Source organism: Pygocentrus nattereri, chromosome 9 (genome assembly GCF_015220715.1).
Source record: "Pygocentrus nattereri isolate fPygNat1 chromosome 9, fPygNat1.pri, whole genome shotgun sequence".
Taxonomy (NCBI): domain Eukaryota; kingdom Metazoa; phylum Chordata; class Actinopteri; order Characiformes; family Serrasalmidae; genus Pygocentrus; species Pygocentrus nattereri.
In genome coordinates this window covers 33439537-33459199 of record NC_051219.1, presented here as the reverse complement: position 1 = coordinate 33459199, position 19663 = coordinate 33439537, and the positions used below count along the sequence as shown (strand labels likewise).

General features: G+C 39.9%; 1 protein-coding gene across 2 annotated transcripts in view; it reads left to right on the top strand.

Annotated features, from left to right (window-relative positions):
• ube4b (ubiquitination factor E4B, UFD2 homolog (S. cerevisiae)) overlaps positions 1-19663 on the top strand; it is a 33051-nt gene that overhangs the window by 1798 nt on the left and 11590 nt on the right. The window contains exons 2-19 of one of the 2 annotated variants that reach the window (XM_017708365.2): positions 1242-1461; positions 4092-4227; positions 4701-4788; positions 4966-5110; positions 5209-5434; positions 7135-7692; positions 8809-8922; positions 12068-12209; positions 12527-12627; positions 13624-13738; positions 14146-14229; positions 15105-15161; positions 15847-15963; positions 16120-16218; positions 16540-16653; positions 17411-17609; positions 18336-18474; positions 18994-19093. In XM_017708365.2, coding sequence (XP_017563854.1) covers positions 1242-1461; positions 4092-4227; positions 4701-4788; positions 4966-5110; positions 5209-5434; positions 7135-7692; positions 8809-8922; positions 12068-12209; positions 12527-12627; positions 13624-13738; positions 14146-14229; positions 15105-15161; positions 15847-15963; positions 16120-16218; positions 16540-16653; positions 17411-17609; positions 18336-18474; positions 18994-19093 — 2754 coding nt within the window. The remainder of the gene's footprint in view (positions 1-1241; positions 1462-4091; positions 4228-4700; positions 4789-4965; positions 5111-5208; positions 5435-7134; positions 7693-8808; positions 8923-12067; positions 12210-12526; positions 12628-13623; positions 13739-14145; positions 14230-15104; positions 15162-15846; positions 15964-16119; positions 16219-16539; positions 16654-17410; positions 17610-18335; positions 18475-18993; positions 19094-19663) is intronic. The other variant, XM_017708373.2, reaches the window with a different exon arrangement.

Genomic DNA, 19663 nt, shown 5'->3' with positions numbered 1-19663 from the left:
ATAGTTTACAGAACTAAAAAAAAAAAAAAACTGAAACCTTTACTGTTTAACAGTGTAGTCACTGAGCGAAACTGTCTGGATGACAGAAAAAGGGGTCAAATGTGTCTCACAGTGTAAACGTTGTCATGTTGGTGTTGCTTTTCCAATGTACAGCCGTTGCAGCTGTCCTGACTGGATCCCCTCAGTTCAAAGCTTAGTAAAGGCCTATATATGCACCTGTGCTGGATGCAAGGACTTATTCAAATTGTATGCTAGCTTCTTCGAGCTGTCAAGAACTGACATTGCCCAGGGAGAGCAGTATTATGATCATCTGACTTACAGTACAGGTTTAAGGGCTAGCTGTTAATAGCTTAATAGCTGTTTTACTTTTGCGTGACTACTCTTAATAGCCAGAGTCTTGTATTTTTCAAGAAAAACTGCAGGGCCTTTTTGTCTTTTAAGTTACTGAGGAAGATATGAGAGTTCATGTCTGATCCATCTCTGAAATTCAGCTCCAATATCTGTTGCTGTTGTGAAAATACTAATGGTAGGGTAATCGCTAGTTACAGATTTTTGGCTGCACAGTAGACTGAATCAGGACGAGGCTAAATTATCCTGTCATGCATTTGTCATCTTGGCATTTCACTGTCAGCCTTTACCAGGGATACAGAGGTCCTCGTTTTACCTTCAGCGCCTCTTTTGAGTCACTGGAGTGTGCACTGATCCTCCTGAAGTATTTCGTTGCTGGAGAAGAACAGAGAAGTGATAATGCTTTGAAATATGTTGAAAAAAAGCGTTAGGTTTTCATTTTCTTTCTCTCTAATTTTTACTATGTTGTTTTCTAAGTAGATCTTCATGTGGGCTTATTTATTTCAGATTTTTACATTTGTAGGATTTCGTTTGGAGATGAAGATGTCTATTTGTAAGGATGCACCGTTATGGGAATTTTTGGCAAATGCTGATATCCAATATACTTTACATACATATATGGTGATGCTGATATAAATTGGAACTAGATGCAACTTGATTAGCTTTACAAAAATGTACCGTTTATTTTTAGAGGGTTCCAATTACAATTAATATGGTCACCTGATGTATTATAAGTATCAGATATATCAAACTCGAAGTATTGTGATCTCATACTTTTGCCATTTTGCCCATCTCTAATTCCAGTGATATTGTCCATATTTCAATATTTCTGATTTTGAAGGAATAAGTTGCTCAGTTGTACTATATGAATTCATTTTAACTGACTGTTGCAGATTCGGAGAAGGCGGTTGGCCCGGTTAGCCGGAGGTCAGACGTCTCAGCCCACTACCCCTCTGAGCACCCCACTGACGTCCCCACAGAGAGAGACCCCTCCAGGTCCACTGCCAGGGCCCTCGGGGGCCTCTCCACAGCCTTTGCCACCAGCACCATCCCACACTTTGGGCCTCAATGCCCAAAATGTCACCCCTGCCACTTCTCCAATGGGGCCTTTAGGTAAGAATGCTGTTCTGGTGTCATTACATTTTATTAGCTGCAGCAGTGTTCAAAAATCCCTGCCCATAAAGTGGTATTTGTAATTGTACCCTGCATATGTGGAGATTTTTTCTAGCACTTTCTTTTTAAAACTGAAAGCAGGCAGATTGTTTATCTTTGAATGCTGCCTGTCACTGTGGGAGCATGTCCTTGGCTCCAACAGTGCTTTTAAATGGTGCTGCTCTGGGAGCACTGCTTTTAGGCATACGTTCAATCAGGAGTGACTCAGATTAAATGAAGCTCCATGCACTGTTTGTCTTTAAATCTTTGAATATGTTTATAGTCAGTCAACCATGCCTAGTGAGTCTAACCACATGTGTAACACATTATGCATTACATTACACAGTGATTGTTCAGCTATAATTCAGAAGGACAGCTCATTATACCCTCTAGAATTCCTTGTTCTCATTCTAGGGAATGTCTGTTCTCTATTGTCTATTATGTCTATTGAATTGTCTGGCTTGTATGTTCAAAAGCTCAGGGAAGACCTTGGGAATCAGAGAAACCTATAGAGAGCCCTTTTAATATCAAAGCAAGTAAAGTTTGTGTGCTGTATTTTCCTTAAGTGTGATGGTGTTAGTCCCGAGAAAAGTGCATAGTCATACTGGCAGTCTCTCTTTACCTTAGCCTTGGCCAGAGTTCAACCCAGGACTTGTAGGGGAGCCAGACTGATGGTTCACTCTCATTCTCAGATTTACAGCATGCTTCACAGCCATAGGGAGTCTGTTGATTACAGGTACTCTCCCTGTCATGTAGGTTATGACCTAGTTGTTCTAAGAGTGTTTGCATATCCTCTCTGGTTACCTTTGTAGTCTTGTGACTGCTGTTACAAGTAGAGAACACTGAAGGCTCAAATCTCAGCCTGTTTATTTTGGGATAAACTCATAAAAAAGAGAGATAATCGACTTTGTATTTTTTTTTTGTTTTACTTTCTGTGTTAGCACATCACACAAGGGATCCAAACAAGGTGAACCTGTTTAGTTTTTTTACATTTCTGTTTTCTATAAGATCCTCCAGGTCCTGTCTGATGACACAGAGCTTCTAGTGGTTTATATTTCAGGGAATCAGGAATTTGGGGTGCACATCAGCTTTTGTAAAATGACCTTTTTGTGTTGTCATCAGAAAGTGCAGAGTGCTATTGTGACTCCCATTCAGCACACCTGATTCAGAGCTCCACATGAAAGTGCAGTTTTAGCAGAAGTACAAGGCTGCAATGTTTTGCAGCTTTTCTCTAGAACCTACAGCAATGGGATGTGTTCCATGCTCTTACTGTATGCTGCTATCTTGCTATTTCTAGATGGGCACTTTGGCAGGGTTTTGCAAGTTACGATTGTTCAGTGCTTACATCTGTCTACACTGAGTTACCAGTATATAGCTTACACCTACTTTATATCTACACACATTTGCCACTATTATTAAGGTACACCTGCTGTGTGGGTGTACTTTGTAGGTATGCAGTCCTTTCTCCCGTCCATCTAATCATACTTTATCAGCCGTGTTCTACCTTGTCCTTCATCAATTGTAACAGTGATGGCTCGAACCTCGGTCCGGGCGCTTCATCAGTGGCGACGGCAACATTTTCCGTTGCCCCTTATTATTTTGGGCAGTAGTGGGCTGGAGGTTAGGGAACCAGCCCTGCAACCAGAAGGTTGCCGGTTCGATCCCCTCGGCTGACAGTCCATGACTGAAGTACCCTTGAGCAAGGCACCTAACCCTCAATTGCTCCCCAGGCGCCGTGGATAGGGCTGCCCACTGCTCCAGGCAAGTGTGCTCACTGCCCCCTAGTGTGTGTGTGTTCACTAGCGTGCATGTATGTGGGTGTTTCACTTCACGGATGGGTAAATGCAGAGGTCTAATTTCACAGTGTACAAACACAGTGACACATGGTTGTAAATTCAATTCTTCTACACTATCAAATATCTAGTGGTCCCTTTCCATTGATTAACAGGATCAATGGAAGCTGAGAAATGGTGTATAAACAGAGGTTTGCAACAACCAATTAGCTTGGCAATATAAATTTAGAGAAGTGATCATCTTTTGTGGAATTACCAGATTGAATGTTTCCATCACAATCCAAATTCTGTGAGTAATGCAGAGCCTTAACTAAACCTTGCATTTTTCTAGGTGATGGTGGAGTTACAATGTGGGCTGCAGCATCCAGTGGTTCTCCGCATTCGTTTGGTTGGAAACTAAACTGTTGCCAAACTTGTGCGTTCCATTTTACCCTCTACAAAAGAGAAGAGCTCATTTACCTGAGTTTTATTTGCATGTACCCCAGCATTTACTGCCATATTGAAAACCTACATAATAATCATTCCATGTGGCATTAAGATGTATGTGCTTAATCGGTTAGTGGTGTTCGATAATATCAATCATCAGCCTAGAGCTAAGAGCCGATAATTGTGCGCCTACCTTAGATGGCAGAATGGCAACTTGGTGTATATTGTCAGTGAAGCTTGAATTCATGGGGAGTTTATAGGACATAACCAGAAACATCTAAGCCTACTGAACATGCACATTACAAATAACATCTGAAGGCTTGTAAATCTGTAGATTTTTGTCTGATTTCACTGCTTTGCCCTTTGCTGTAGGGGTGGCTTACCGCAGCCAGAGCAGCGAGGGGGTCAGCTCTCTCTCCAGCTCGCCATCCAACAGCCTTGAGACCCAGTCTCAGTCCCTGTCCCGCTCACAGAGCATGGACATAGACACAGCATCCTGTGAAAAGAGGTGAGGATTCTTGTGGGGTAAAGTCAAATTTTTTTCTTAACAGCTTTCAGAAACTAATGCTAAGAGGATGAGGTTTGAATAAAGTATATGAAACATTATACAAGTTTCTGTAAATACATTTCTCTGTCCTAGAAGACAGATTTAAAGAGTGTGGCTGCTGTCTCTCTGCCAACTCTTTATGCAGTTGGGTTTCAGTGTTCCTTTGTCCTCTAGCCTCATAATCCTACTGTATGAAAATACGCCAATCTCTTAAGTTCTTAGCAGAACTCTCAAAATGTCAATTTGAGAATTCAAATTACTACTATTCCTTTAACTGACAATCCCTTTTCAATATTTCATTTATATTGGCAGTGACCATTTATTTCTATGGATCCTTTATTTCTTTAGTAGTACAAAGTCACATTGTTCACTATTGAGAATGACTGAAGCCATTAATTGAACAATTTTTAAATCTAATCCTGCTGTGTCTTCAGCATGTCCCAGGTGGATGTGGACTCAGGAATTGAGAACATGGAAGTGGAGGACAGTGACCGCAGGGAGAAGCGCAACCTGACTGAAAAGGTGAAAGTAGCAGTCATCTTATGAATGGAGGAATCATTTTGCCTTTTGATTAACATTCCAGCTTTTAAAAGTTACTAATTAATGCTGAGATTGTGAAATATTGATATATTTGCTTATTGAGAGTGATAAATAAATTAATAGTTTTGTCAACTGAATGCTGCCCTTTTTTTTTCACAGGACTCCTCGTCTAACCCAGATGTGTCTGAGGAGCAGGCTCTGCAGCTCATCTGCAAGATCCTTCGTGTCTCCTGGAAGGAGCAGGACCGTGATGTCATCTTTCTGCCTTCACTTGCTGCAGAGTTCCAACAAAACCCAAAAGATGGTGAGAGGAAAACGTGGAAGGAGATAATCATGTAATAATTGTATTTTTCCTCTGTGCTGTTATCAATCTTGCCTGTATTTTTCTGTTTTTTCCACTAGTCTATTCTGACTTTAAAGACCTGATTGGCCAGATCCTGATGGAAGTCCTCATGATGTCCACCCAGTCGCGTGACTGCAACCCCTTTGCCAGTTTGACCGCCACATCACAGCCAATCACTGCTGCCAAATCTCCAGACCACCACCTGACGCTTGTCCCACCTTCCAGCCAGGGGAGCAGTCCCATGATGCCCTGTGGAGGCTCCTTTGGTGCCAGCTCTTTGTCCAGGCAAGTGTGGGCAAACAATGGGGTGCATTTATTCCTCACACATGGGTGCAGATTTGATCTTAAAATGTGCAAAAGAACTGATTTTTAACACTAGAATGACTAAAGCTACGAAAATTTTGGTAAGGGAAAGCAACCCCCATGTAGCCCACTCCCCTGCTGTGAAGCAATTAACTCCTATTGTCTTAGTAATGAGAAGGAATGCGTTGGAAGCGCCGACCCCCATGCCCACAGAAAGCTCCTACAGCTCCCAGAGCACCTAATGTGACACAACTTGAAGGTGAACTTGAAGTTACAACCCGAGTGTGTATGCTGCCGATCCTACAGCGCGACGGAAAATTTGTGTTAGAACCGTGTTTTAAAAGTTATAATTCAAGGGCGTCTAGTAGCGACGGACGGAGCAGTGGTGATTTCTCTAAGACTGCAAGGGAAGCTCGGCTTCCTCTAAAATGTCAAACATTAAATGGTCAAATATGTACAGTTGTGTTAACATTTCATTGACTACAAATGCGTTAGAACACGTTAATCTCGAAGACGAGTTCATTCAGAATCAGCTACTTATCACGTAGCGTCTATGCATTTGCCCGTAGAAACTGAGCGTCTATTCACTTCAGCAGGACCGCATGGAGCAGGTTTTTTCATTGCTTCAAAACTCGCCGGTCATTGGATAAATGCCACGATTTTGTTCTGTCCCCGGACGCTGGCGTCTCTGGGGTGAATGGAGCTGTGGGTGGGCGGGTCTGGACGCGGAGTTTCTGCAAGATGATTGGAGGATCAGTCAAAGGGCTGAATCCCCTTTTGATTGACAGGTATTTTGTCCTATTTATGTCGAAAGACAAACTGCAACCCATTTCTTGGTGTTTGCTTGGTGAAATTACTTGCGCATTTCCATTGTTTATTGTGTAAATAAAACGCACTCATAGTATTTCCTTGTTTCAGTTTAACATAATTTCAACATTTCCTTGTTGGAATTTAATTTCGTTTCGTTAGTTTGTTCATTCAGTCGTTCACACTATTGGCTAGGTCGGAGTGAACTACCCAGCTAGCAAGGTTCACACGATGGCAGACAATGCTAATATTTTATATTTTTGACCTGATTTATATATATATTCTTTGACCTGTATGTGTGTGTGTGTGTGTGTGTGTGTGTGTGTGTGTATATATGTATGTGTGTGTGTATGTGTGTGTGTGTGTGTGTGTGTGTGTGTGTGTGTGTGTGTATGTATGTATGTATAAATATACTGATGATGATGATGATATGGAGATATTACACTAACAATAACAATCAGTATATTATATATTTACAGAAATAGGGAGAGAAAGACAGATGTTACTAGCAGGCTTTCTGGATGCACCACAGTGCTGCTGCCTCAGTGCTTCTTTGTGAATTAACATAATAAAAGTTGACTTATGGTCCTGCTAATGGCAAGGAGGAGGGGTGATGTCCTGAGGGTCCTGAAATTACAGTCATGCTAGTGTTAAATGAAGCCAGGTGTATTGGTATTTCTTGCTTGATGCCTAGTTTTAAAGTCATTCACTCTACACCCAGCCTTCTCAGACATTTTTTTTCTGAATGTTCATAACCATTCATCTTAATTATATTGGATTACTATCGTGTGAAATAATTTCTTTTTGAACATGTCATCTGTCATTTTCTGTTCACTTCCATATTTTATGTTCTGTATAATTCCTGTTGTTTTCAGTTTATATGGATGTAGTCCACAGTCTCACACTCAGAACATCAGGATGAGCTCTATGTTAATGCCTGCAGTAGCCCCACCTGCAGTAGCCCCACCTGCAGTAGCCCCACCTGCAGCTGCCCCACCTGCAGCTGCCCCACCTGCAGCTGCCCCACCTGCAGCTGCCCCACCTGCAGCTGCCCCACCTGCAGCTGCCCCACTTGCAGCTGCCCCACTTGCAGCTGCCCCACCTGCAGCTGCCCCACGCCTCCCTTTCAGCTCCCCATCTCCAACCCCCTCGGCTCCTCTGCCCATCTCTCAGAGATACAGGCCTTACTCGCTGAGCCCCTCGCAGTCTTCCTCTTTCCCCATGAGCCTGAGTTCCAGGCCTGGCACTTCAGGGCCCTCATCTGCCCTGACCACTGCTAGCCAAAGCCCAGCTGTGCCGTCCAGCCCCCAGCCTGCTCTGCTCCCATCCCCCAGACACCGTGCACGGCACACAGCTGTCCCGTTTCCTTTCTTGCCTGCCTCTCCAACCTCTGTGGCCAGACGGACCGCCCTGGCTGCACGGATGCCCTCTAGGTATTTTCTCGCTGTGTTAGATGTGAAGCTTTGCCCACTAAACCAGTAATCAGCTAACACTTCACCTGGTTAAAGAGGATCTGTCACTTGTCTAGGGATGCTAAGATTAGCTGATTAGCATCAATTACTTGTTAAAAAAAATTGAATAGATTGCAATTTACCAAACCTTCGGCTTAGAGATTAGGTCAGGTTTTTATAAGGACTTTTGATGTGATCGCTGTGCTTAGAAATGCATATTATGGCATCATTTTTCATGATCACAAATAGTCATGTTGCTCAGCCTTAATGATGTGCATGTCTGTGATGAGTTCATTAAAGATTTCTTAATTTGTTGAGTTGGCATTAAAACAATTTTGGATTATATAAAATTTGTGTAACACATACACGGAAAATACATATTTTAATACTCCTACTCTTTCACATACAGAAACAAAGCATGGTATATTTTTATATTTATACTATACATATGTATGAGTTTGTATTTTCAAAGACTTTGTCGTTTCCCATGAAGCATTCTGGAATCCTTAAAAGGCCTTGTGTAGTATTTTCTTGTTTTAGTTAAACCTGTTTTACTTGTTTGGCTTTTTGAAAAAATGCACTGGTTACTTGATTAATTATTCAGTAGATTACTCGGCTAATATAATTGCTTTTGAATACTGTAGTTGTACTTATTAATGTATTACTGGATAATTAATGTGTTGTTCATTTCTGACAACAAAATAATCTGCGAGCCATATCACATAATCCTAACCTGTGCATGTGGTAAAGTCTTGTGATAAAGATTCCAGTAAGTTTTCAGAAAGTGTTCTGTAGTTGTTTGTTGTGTTCCACTTTCAGCTTCCTGCCAGCTTCTCTTTTTTTAACAGATTTCCTTTGTACTTTTCTTGTGCCCTTTGCTGCTGCTGTGGAATGGTTCATAAACAGCTCATGCACATAAGCTGATCTTCAGCCTCTGTGGTCATCTTCATAATGAATAGCATGAACATAAGGCCTATATATAGAACAATAGTCTATTTGTGGTTCCTCCTGCCCGTGAGAAATGTCATTAAACCCTCCCCTCTCCTTCATTTCTCATCCTCTCATCCTGGACTCGTCTGTCTGCCATGGTCCTGCCAGCCCTTTCTCTCTCCTCTTCTTTGCCCTGTCTGACATGTCTCAGGACAGCAGTGATGATGAGCTGGAGGAAGACGAGGAGGAGGAGGATTTTTCTGGGGTTCAGTTTGGGTCAAGGTACCGGTGCCAGTGTGTGTTGCATGCTTCAGCGTGCTGCCTGGCCACTAACAGAAACACGTTTTGTGCCCTGTGTTGGCACAGTAAATGGGATTTGCCATTAAAAAAAAAAAAACGGCACAGCCCGGCGGCTTCCATGAGCGGAATTTTTTTTTCATCATGTGTTGGTTTTACAGTACTGTGCAAAATTTCCTTCATTTGTTTAATTTCCAGTCAAAACAGCCTTCATTCAGAGTCCTTCATTTTTCAGCATCAGAACAGAAAGCGAAACACATTTAACAGAACATTGCAGAAGTTAAAACGAAAAAACATTTGCTTTTATTGGAGGTTCCAATGTTTTAGTAGACTTGCTAAAGTTTTTCAAAGAAATAAATATGCATACACATTTTTCCATGATTCCAAAGTCAGTCTTAGTAGTTGGTTGTATTTTCCCCTTCTCACCGTCAAAGTATGCCCAAACACATTCAGTGATATTGCTGCCTGGGCTCCAAAGTGGTCACTCGATGGTTCCATTGGTTTGAGAACACCAGCAGCTTTGTTTTTGCTTTTTTTTCATTACAGTAGAGACCCATAACATTTTGTCTTCTCACAGTGGAGGGATGAACAGACGCACCCGTAGAGTTTTTTTTCAGATTTGAAGCAAGAGTGGAGCTTAATTATCCCTCAAAATTGGAAACTTTAACTACTGTCTATCTGGTGACAGTATTGGTTCTCTGTTAGGTCTTACAAAGTTGTTAGAAGTCCCATTTTTTTCCTATTTCTTGCAATCATTTTTTAGATCTCAGTTTTGGAAGCTCTTGTTTTTTATGTATTATATAGAATAAAATATCATTTTTTAATATATCTAATCTCCTCTTAATAATCTCCTGAAAATGAATAGCTTGTACTTGGCTGTTTTGACTGGAAAGTGTGATCTTTAACTTCTGCACAGTATTGTATGTAGTTTTGAACAAAGAGAGAAAGGGTAGGTTTTTTTTTGTTTTTTTTTCCCCTGCCCTGTAGCAAAAAGATGTGACAGCCCATTGGTGAGGTGCTTTGTTTCAAGGTGATATGTTGTCAATGTCAAGATCTGAGACTAATTACAGCTTGTGGCATAAATGTGATCCAGCTGACCTCTAAGCGCTTTCTCAGAACATCTGTCTGTGCTTCTACTGTTGCATCTATTTATTCACTTGACAACAGATTTTTTTTTTTTCGTAAGGCTTGCCTTCTTAATGGTATTATTGAGAATCGCCCAAGCATTGGGAAGTGTCTGGTAATGAGCAGTTTAGGTGCTTAATCCGTGCTGGATGAATAAATAACATGACTAATGAGAGAGGCAGAAGTGTGCTGTGGAGTGTGTCCTCTCACCTGGGAATCCACCACTAATGCATCGCACGTCAGACAGGAGGCCCTTAGCATTTGTTACGGTTGCTGATGACTCTGCCTTTTTTTTTTTTTTATAAAGCAAAAACGCTGGGGCAGTGTGTGCAATGCTAATAAGAACTGGAAGCAGTGATTAGAAGGTGTTGTGCTCTGCTTGATGGGTTTGTTTATTATTCCGGCACTGGCCAACCTGAAGTTAATAATGGTGTTTGTCTTTGTACAGAATTCTTACAGTATACTTTTCTCTTGTTCATTCAATGTCTTCATTCATGTCACTTTGCCAATTTACACATACCATTAGCTGTAGCCATTATGTACAAAGGTATCTATATACTCTTTCTATTATGGTTTAACCCTAGACTGAGTCATGACACAAGTTCTCTATGACCTGTATTAAATTGAAAACAGTATGTGATACTTGAAGTTTTACTGCCCACTTACCGTAAATAAATGCTCATTCCAAGTTTCCTATGATACATTGCAAAAGAAAGTTGGGACAGGAGCATGTCTATGATGGTGTTACATCACCTTCCTTTTCAACATCACTTGACAGTTGTTTGGAGACTGGATACACCAGTTGATCGAATTTAAAACTTTTGCCGTTCCGCTATCATTTTTGCATTTTGCACTTCATTACACAGCTTATGTTTTCAGTGGGAGACAGGTCTGTGCTATAGACATGCCATTCTGGCATCCACATGTGGCTCATTGTTGTGTATAGTGCAGTCCTAACTGACATTTATGGATGTACTGATAACCGTCGTCACTAAACACAATTTATCAGTTTTTCTGAGACCATTTGGGTATCTCCATCACAGATGGCAGTTTTTATGCAGTGCTTTCTGAGGGACTGAAGATCATGTGAACTCAGTTGTGGTTTTTGGTCTTTCCCTTTACACCTAGAGATTTCTCCAGATAGCTTGAATCTGCAGATATTGTTATTCATGATAGAGGGTGAAATACTTCAAATTCCACACGCCTCACTTATTGAGGAGCATTCTTAAAAGGTTGGATTATTTGCTGACTCATTTTTTGGCAAAGTGGCATGCCGTCCTATCCATGCTCATAAAGGACTTTTTCCACTGATGCTCCTTTTAAACCCAAACATAGTTTCATCTGTTTAACATTTCTTTTTGAACAGTTCACAAAAGACAGTAGGGTACTCTTAAATTGCTCTTCTCCTAGCTTTCTTGAAACATGTTGCAGGTATCCATTTTAGAATGAGCCTATTTGTACAAAAATAAAGTTAAGTAGTTTTATTTGAATGTGTGGTCTTTGTAGTGTTTTTGTTTAAATACGGGTGAAAGAGGATTTAAAATCACTTGTTTCTGTGTTTATTTACATTTTATATACTGTTGGATTTGAGGTTTGTAGTATGCTTTAATTTGATTGGGATGTGCATCTTTTTCCCTTGATTAAAAACATTTTGGTCTTTTTTCAGTCCTCTTGACAGGCCATAGCAAGTGTTATTTAATGTGTTTATTGGTTGACTTTGAAAGCGTGGACAAGTTTATACAGGCTTTTGAACGCTTTGCATTTACTAAAGACCTTATCTAGTTCTGAATTATGCAACATCTGCTGTGGTCACTGTATATAAGATATTGCAACATTCTAACACAACGCCTGCAAAGCTTTCTCTTACAGGATAGCCTCCAATGATTATATATTATTTTTCTGAAGCAGGGTCTGTCTGCCACGGGTCACTCGTTGGGATTTTTTTTTTCTTGTTTATAACGATATCCATCTATCTCTCTCCTTCTGTCTGTGTCTCCTATTGTAGCCTGGGTGCGTCTGGTGGGGGAATGGCCTGTGACTCAGGCAGTGACCGCTTTACCATTGAGGCGTGTAAAGAGACAGAGATGCTGAACTACCTCATGGAGCGCTTCGACAGCGTGGGCATGGAGGAGAGAAAGGCTCCCAAGGTGACTCTTCACAGAGGAAACCTAGCTTCCGTATAAAACCTGACTGTACATATGACTATGAGGAAAGAAAATGTATATGTAATGCTGCTAATATGAGGTTGTTCCAGTGCAAGCGGAATTGAAAGGAAACATGGTTTTCTTAGTACTACTTCATCAGGATACTATTCTTCTTAGATCAAAAGATATCTCATGGGAGAAAAGTCATGTGGCCTTTCTTAGAATGAAAGTAAAATTTATTATCAAGCTCAGGGGAATTCCTCTCCTCAGACCGATGTTGTGGTGTGTCTGCTGTATTTCCTTATTCTATGCTGTTGCAGATGTGCAGCCAGCCAGTCGTCAGTCAGCTGCTCAGCAACATACGCTCCCAGTGCATTTCCCATGCTGCTCTTGTTCTTCAGGGTGCCCTCACTCAGCCCAGGTCAGTGCTTACAGAATGTGGAATGACCTGTTTTATCATCTTTGTGTCTGTGAAAACATTACTTCTTAGTTCTTTCTGTGCATAATACGTTAAGATACATGGACATGACACAAACAGGTCACTGTGTGGGTGTGTATGTATATATTATCAAAAAATGTATCAAAATCTGATTGTGTTCTAGCACTTTCACATACTGAACTGCATCAAATGCATTTAGTCAGGACTAATTATTCTCTCTAATGAAACATGCAGTTAGTCAGTTAGTGTACTATAAATACTGATGACATCCACAATATGCTCAGAAAAGCTCTTATTGTGACGTTATTAATCACGATAATTAATCATGATAATGTAAGGGCGATAAGGCTCAAATATCTTACAATGCCTAAGGACATTTTCACGATACATAACGCAGCATTTTGACAGTTAAGCGCTAGTTGTGCCACACTAAAAAATTAAAAATACGGTGACGTATTCAACATTTCACATACTGCACTAGTTTAAATTCAGTTAGAATTTTCAGTTAGAGTTTTTTTTCTCACTAAATAAGCACTATGCAAAACTCTTTGAGGTGGTAAAACTGCATTTAGAGTTTTGCCTGTATTTCTACCTGGATGGAGAACTGAACCCTAATTTTCCCCTGAGCGCAGGCACGTTACTGTCTGAATGCTTTACATGTTACCTAATCATTTAAGGCTTCCATTTTAAGGTCCAATACAATTGAGACAAGTGTCATGATTTCATGTCATGAACACTATTGATAAAATGCACATAAACAGCAATAGAATGTGCATAATGAAGCACCACAAGATCACTGCACTATGCGTGATTAGGTGTCTCTCAAAATCATTACAGACATATTGTAAAAAATTTTATATAATACCCAGCTCCTAAGTAGACTCATCCCTGAAAAGGGATCTGTGTTTCTGCTAGTACATTTGATGCATTTGAATTGAATGTGATGTAGACACTCCTCCTTTTTCTAATCCTTCCCAGGGCTCCACTGCAGCCCTCCCTGCTAGTCCCCTACATGCTGTGCCGGAACCTTCCATACGGCTTTATCCAGGAGCTGGTGCGCATGACTCAACAGGAGGAGGAGGTGTTTAAACAGGTGGGAGGTGCAGCGCACGCCACATGCTGATTCATTTTGCGCTTGAAGCTGTGGAGGAAGATAATAATTGATGTAGTGTTCTCCATGGAATTAAATGTGTTTTTTGAAGTGCCAGAGATTTTTAGTGGAAAAACTGAGTAAATCATTCTCAACACCCAATAATCCTCACTATGAAAGCATATCCTTATTTAACCCTAGTCATGTCCAGTATCTGTCTCCTTGAAATGTTCTGCCATCATAATGCAGCACATTGTGGTGATTTTCAAACAGAAGCTGCTATTTGCTACCATAATGGAAGTTCTTTAGTCATGCTGATCATGAATTTGTTTGTTTCTCGGGAGTAGTGGTGTAGTTTTCTCCTCCTTTCCCCAGTACCCCATTGTGATCTGTGTTATTTCTTTTTGCAGATTTTCGTCCCCATTCTCCAAGGGCTCGGTTTAGCTGTGAAAGAATGTTCCTTTGACAGTGACAATTTTAAGTACCCCCTGATGGTAAGAGAAGGAAGACTGTCCAAGGCTTAATGGTGTTTCCTCTGATGTGGTCCTGTGACGGCCCATCCCCATGAAAGCTTTTGATATGTGGCTGAGTGAAAATTGTTCTCTTTCATATCATAGGCTTTTATGTCCCAAAACTGCTGGATTGAATTGAATCTCATGTCATAAAATGCTTCGCAAACTGTGGTTTGTGTCTCAGACAGATACAGCTTGTGAAGGGGCATGTTTTATTAAAATGAGTCCTCATTCCTGAAAAAAGTCAACAGCTCAGTAAAATGCTTTGAGATGAGACGACTTGATGCAGCTTTTCAAAAAAGAAGTGCACACTAGATAGTTTCCATCTACATGTTTATGTGAATTTGAACATTAAATAAAAACAGACACAGCACATTTTTTAATTAAAGCAGTAGAATCTGTAAATGTGAGTAGAATGTCATGACTTATGTGTTTCTGTTTTTGTTTAGCCATGGCTGTAAATCAAACATCTTATCAAAAAAAAAAAAGCAGTAATATTAGATCCATAATGTTAGACATAAAATGCCTGATGCTAACCAATGGACCTTTCCTGAGCATTATGTTTGCTTGTGCTTTCTGTTTTCATGCTCTTATGAGTTTTTGTAAAATAACTATGAAATTGAACAGCAGCAAAATATTGCCCAACATTAAAGTTTAATTTGTAAATTCTGTCCATATTTCTCAGAATTATTTTTACAAACTTAAGAGTTTTGTACTCTTGTACAGAGCTGATGGAAGCATTTCCTTTTTTGCACACTCTTTGAACATAATTTGACAGCTGTCTGGAACAGTGGCCTGACTGCTGTGACTAATTCAGCTTTTTTTATTATTAACATCTATTCATGTTTTGTTCACAGGCTTTAGCTGAACTTTGTGAAATCAAGTTTGGAAAGACACATCCTATGTGCAATTTGGTAAGTTTTGGTAAGGTTTGGTGGTTTTCAGATTAAGGATGGGCAATATGACACAAAACGATTAGTACCGCCTTTATTAGAGAATTAAAATGTGTTCTCCACTACACGTTAACTGTTATTCTTTTCATAAGCTTATAATATCAGATTTGTTAAAAATTGAAAATTGATTCATGGCATTTTAGAAGGATTTCTTTTTTTTTTGAATTACTGCAGAAAAAATATAATGTAAAAAAATAATAATTAACAATAATAATAAATAATAATTACTCAGTTTTGGATTGATGTTTTTTAAATGTTGCACCCCTGGGGCTTTTTGTCTGTACAAATCTATTAAAGATTAGAAAAACAAAATGTAATACTAACTGGTTATTGTGAATTTTTTTTTTCTTTTTCTTTCATATTGCCCACCCTTATTTCAGAACATTACAATATTCAGACTTGCCAGGTTGTTTGACTAACTAGATTTAATATGAACAGTTGTATAGTTTTCTTGGCTTTATTGATTTGTTGTAATTGTAATAAAATCTTGGACTGGTGAGATGGTAACATGTATGTTAATGTAATGTTCAGGTGATGTAAAGGGCAGCTGTTTTTCAATTATTTTACAAACTTTGAGGAAAACCTTTGATGACTTTGTGTGTGTGCGTGTGCGTGCACGTGTGCTTGTGTACGTGCATATGCATAGATCACATCTCTGCCACTGTGGTGTCCTGATCCTTTGAGTCCTGGAGCGGGCAGAGAGATACAGAGACTATCTTTCCTTGGAGCCTTCTTCAGTCTTTCTGTCTTTGCGGAGGATGACGTGAGTCACTTTAATAATAGCGTACAAAGTTTTAACAAGGCAAAAAAAAAAAAAAAACAACACATAAGCACACTGCAGTCATTCAGCTGAAGTTTATTGTTAATGTGTCAACTTGCTCAAAAGTGATTCCTAACACATCAGATGCTGTTTTGTTAGACTAAGGTGGGAGACAAGTACTTCTCAGGCCCTGCCATTACCATGGAGAATACACGTGTGGTCAGTCAGTCCCTGCAGCACTATCTGGAGTCTGCCAGGGTAAGTGCTACAGCTCTGGCGCTCATGCATTTTTAATGAGCTGGTTCAATAAATCAGTGGAACATTGGGTAGAATTTTTTTTTATAGTGCGTGTTGCACTGCTGGGAGATAGCCTGGTCATCTCTCATTAGCCCTTAGGGCTAAATGGTGTTTTACTGTGACTTTTGAGGTCAGAATGGATTTCTCCAAGCTGATTTTTATTCTTCGCAGTTGCAGTCCCACAGAAGAGCATTCCCTAATCAGATTAATTTAATTACGCTGTCACAAATTTGTTCATATTTGTGGTTTAAGAGTCAGTGATTATGGGTTTGTGGTCCTCAGGGTGACCTGTTTAAAATCCTCCACAACATCTTACTGAATGGAGAAACAAGGGAGGCTGCGCTAAGCTACATGGCAGCTCTGGTGAATCGTAATGTGAAGAAGGCCCAGATGCAGGTATGACTCATTTCTGATTAGGATTATCTCTTGAAAAATTAGGGAGAAACTGCAATGCAGTTATACATACATGATATCAGTGAGCATTCTTTCTTGCGTTGCTCTGTAGTCTGTATGTGATGTTTTGATGTATTGCCACAAGATCATTTACAGGCAGACAGTTACATAAACTACTTGTCCAAATGTTTATAGACACTCCTTGTAATTAGTAAATTGGGTTATGCTAAACTGTACCCATTGCTGATCATTCAGTTACATCAACAGAGCTTATCTGATCTCTGTTTTAAAGCAGTGGCAATAGAGTAGGACTTTCAGGAGCAGCTGCAGTCAATGCCAAACATTGGCTAGAGGTGTACAAAGCCACCCAGCATTGGGCTGTGGGGCAGTGGAATGGTGTTCTCTGGATTCCCTTTCACATACCTTTTGGATGAGTAGAAGTGACATTTGTGATCCAAGACTATTCGTTTAACATCAGCACCTGGCCTCACTAGTGCTCTTGTGACTGAATGCAATCAAATCCTTACAGCAACATTCAAACATCTAGTGTAAAGCCTTCTCAAAAGAGTAGATGCTTGTTACTGCAAAGAAGGGATAAAATCCCTGTAAATAACCTCAAGACACATTGGATGAGCAGGTGTCTGAATTTTTGGACATATCACTGCAGAGGCCAAAATTGGTATTACAAGTAACAAACAATATGTTGTGCAGCACTAACATAAGCTAATTTCTGTTATTATTCTCTTGGAATTGGTTGCAGACGGATGATAAGCTAGTGTCCACAGATGGCTTCATGATGAACTTCTTGTGGGTGCTGCAGCAGCTAAGTATGAAGATTAAGCTGGAGACAGTGGACCCCCTCTACATTTTCCATCCTAAGTGTCGACTGAATATGAGCCTTGAGGAGACCCGGCTCAAAGCCACCATGGAGGAGCTAAAGAGCTGGCTATCAGAGCTGCGTGAGTACATTGTAACGTAACTCTATGTTCAACTTTTTCGAACTTGGCTGTAGTGTTTGCAATAAACTAAAAGTTTAAGATTTAGACTTTTACTAGAATTTCTCTGCTCATTTTCATGTAATTAATACAAATGTTATGCCTAAAGGGCTGACCTTTATTTAATATCACTGTAAAAAATGAACGCAAGTAGATTGATTAAGGTGCTTTATTTCCACAGTGTTTGTATTGTGGTCTCTCATCAGATGGTTTTTGGTGATTCATGTATTTTTTGAAAACTTTAATTAGGCTTGGATTATCTTTTTTTGGGGAAAAATATCACTTCTAACATCAAATAAGGTATTTTATTTCTACAGTGATGTTACATTATCTCCTCGATCTTGGCTTTTTTATGTGACAAATTAAACACCATTTGTTTTTGTCATGGAGAAAACAAGCTTAGATCTGGAATTCCTAATATAGGTGTGATATTGACTACAGAATCACTTCAGTTTCACTCGTCTATTGTAGGTTTTCTCAGTTTTCAGGTTTTTTTATCATTTGTTTTCTCTTGCTTTTTTATTTGTTTGAAAGTCACATTAAGATGGAAAATGTCCAACATCATTTATGTTAATTTGCGTTACATCACAAACAACCTGCTGTTTCAACAAAGGTGTGTAGACTGCTTAAATCCACTGAACTTGGTAGCTGTAGCATATCTTTGATACCCTCTATATGTTTATTCTGTAGATGAAGACCCAACCAAGTTTTCTGAGCCCAAGTTTCCTACAGAATGTTTCTTTCTAACGCTACACACACATCACCTGTCCATCTTGCCTGGGTGCCGGCGTTACATCCGCAGACTAAGAGCCATCAGGGATCTAAACAGGTATGAGTATTTATGTACATGTTAACATTGATGTTCAGAAGTATGCTAAATGCTTCAGAACTTTGTTGTCAGTCTTTTGCATCATGCTTTTGAAATTTTCCAGAACATCTTGGTAGGTTGCATACTATTTATGCTGTGCTGACTATGAAGCTTGGCTGATTGTCTATAGAAGCTTTGCTGGTGGTAGCCAAGAATGATTTATCATTTTGTTTTTTCTGGCTGTACTAATATTTTATTGTTTCCAAACGTTGCCTGAAATAACAGCTTATATGGCTTAGTGCCGCATTAGTGGCAGTCGTTCAAGCCCCTCACGTTAAAAGTGAAGGCCCTAGAGGAGGCTGATCACATTAGCAGCCTTTTTTCTGAAGCCAGCGTCTCCTGAATGGCTAGTTCCCCCTACTGTTGGCAACTCTCATAACACTCAGCAATAATTATTCATGGTGTTTTTTGGTCAGAGTTGGGGTTATTTGAGGTAACTGTGTGTATGTGTGTGTGTTTCTGTGTCTACACACATTGCAGGACTGTGGAGGAGCTGAAAAACAGTGAGAGCCAGTGGAAAGACTCACCCTTGGCTAGTCGTCACAGGGAGATGCTGAAGAGATGCAAAACCCAGCTTAAGGTTTGCAAAGCTTAAAATAATTTTAAAAAAAGAATAACGTAAGGTAGTACATTAGCAATAACAATAGTAGCAATAAAAATGTATGCACATATTTCTAAAAACTCTAAAGTTTATACATATAATATGCTAGAACAACTGTACAGATAGATCCAATCAGAGCTCATCTGTGATGCATGAAGAGAAAGCAGACAAGGCACAATAGCTGGCCCTGGCAGGAGAAAACCAGAGACTAAATGTCAATACAGGAGAATTCCAAAAAAATGCTTTATACAGCGAAATGGTACTTATCTTTCAGCTTTCCAAAAATAGCAAAAGGTAGGCTAAGGTAGCAGCAGCAGTGACTGCTAATGACAGCCTACAGAATCTGCTTATAACTGATTTCACACATGTTCACACATAGTATCTACTTGTTCTTGTATTGTCTCATTCTTTCCAGTGGTGCACACTAACCTTTTGAGAATAATCCCTTGAAAGAAGACTTGAAGTGGAACTGTAATGCATGCCTCCAATACAATCAGCCGTGTGACCAGTTTTACAGAAAAAAGAAAAAAAAAAAAAAAGAGTTGGACA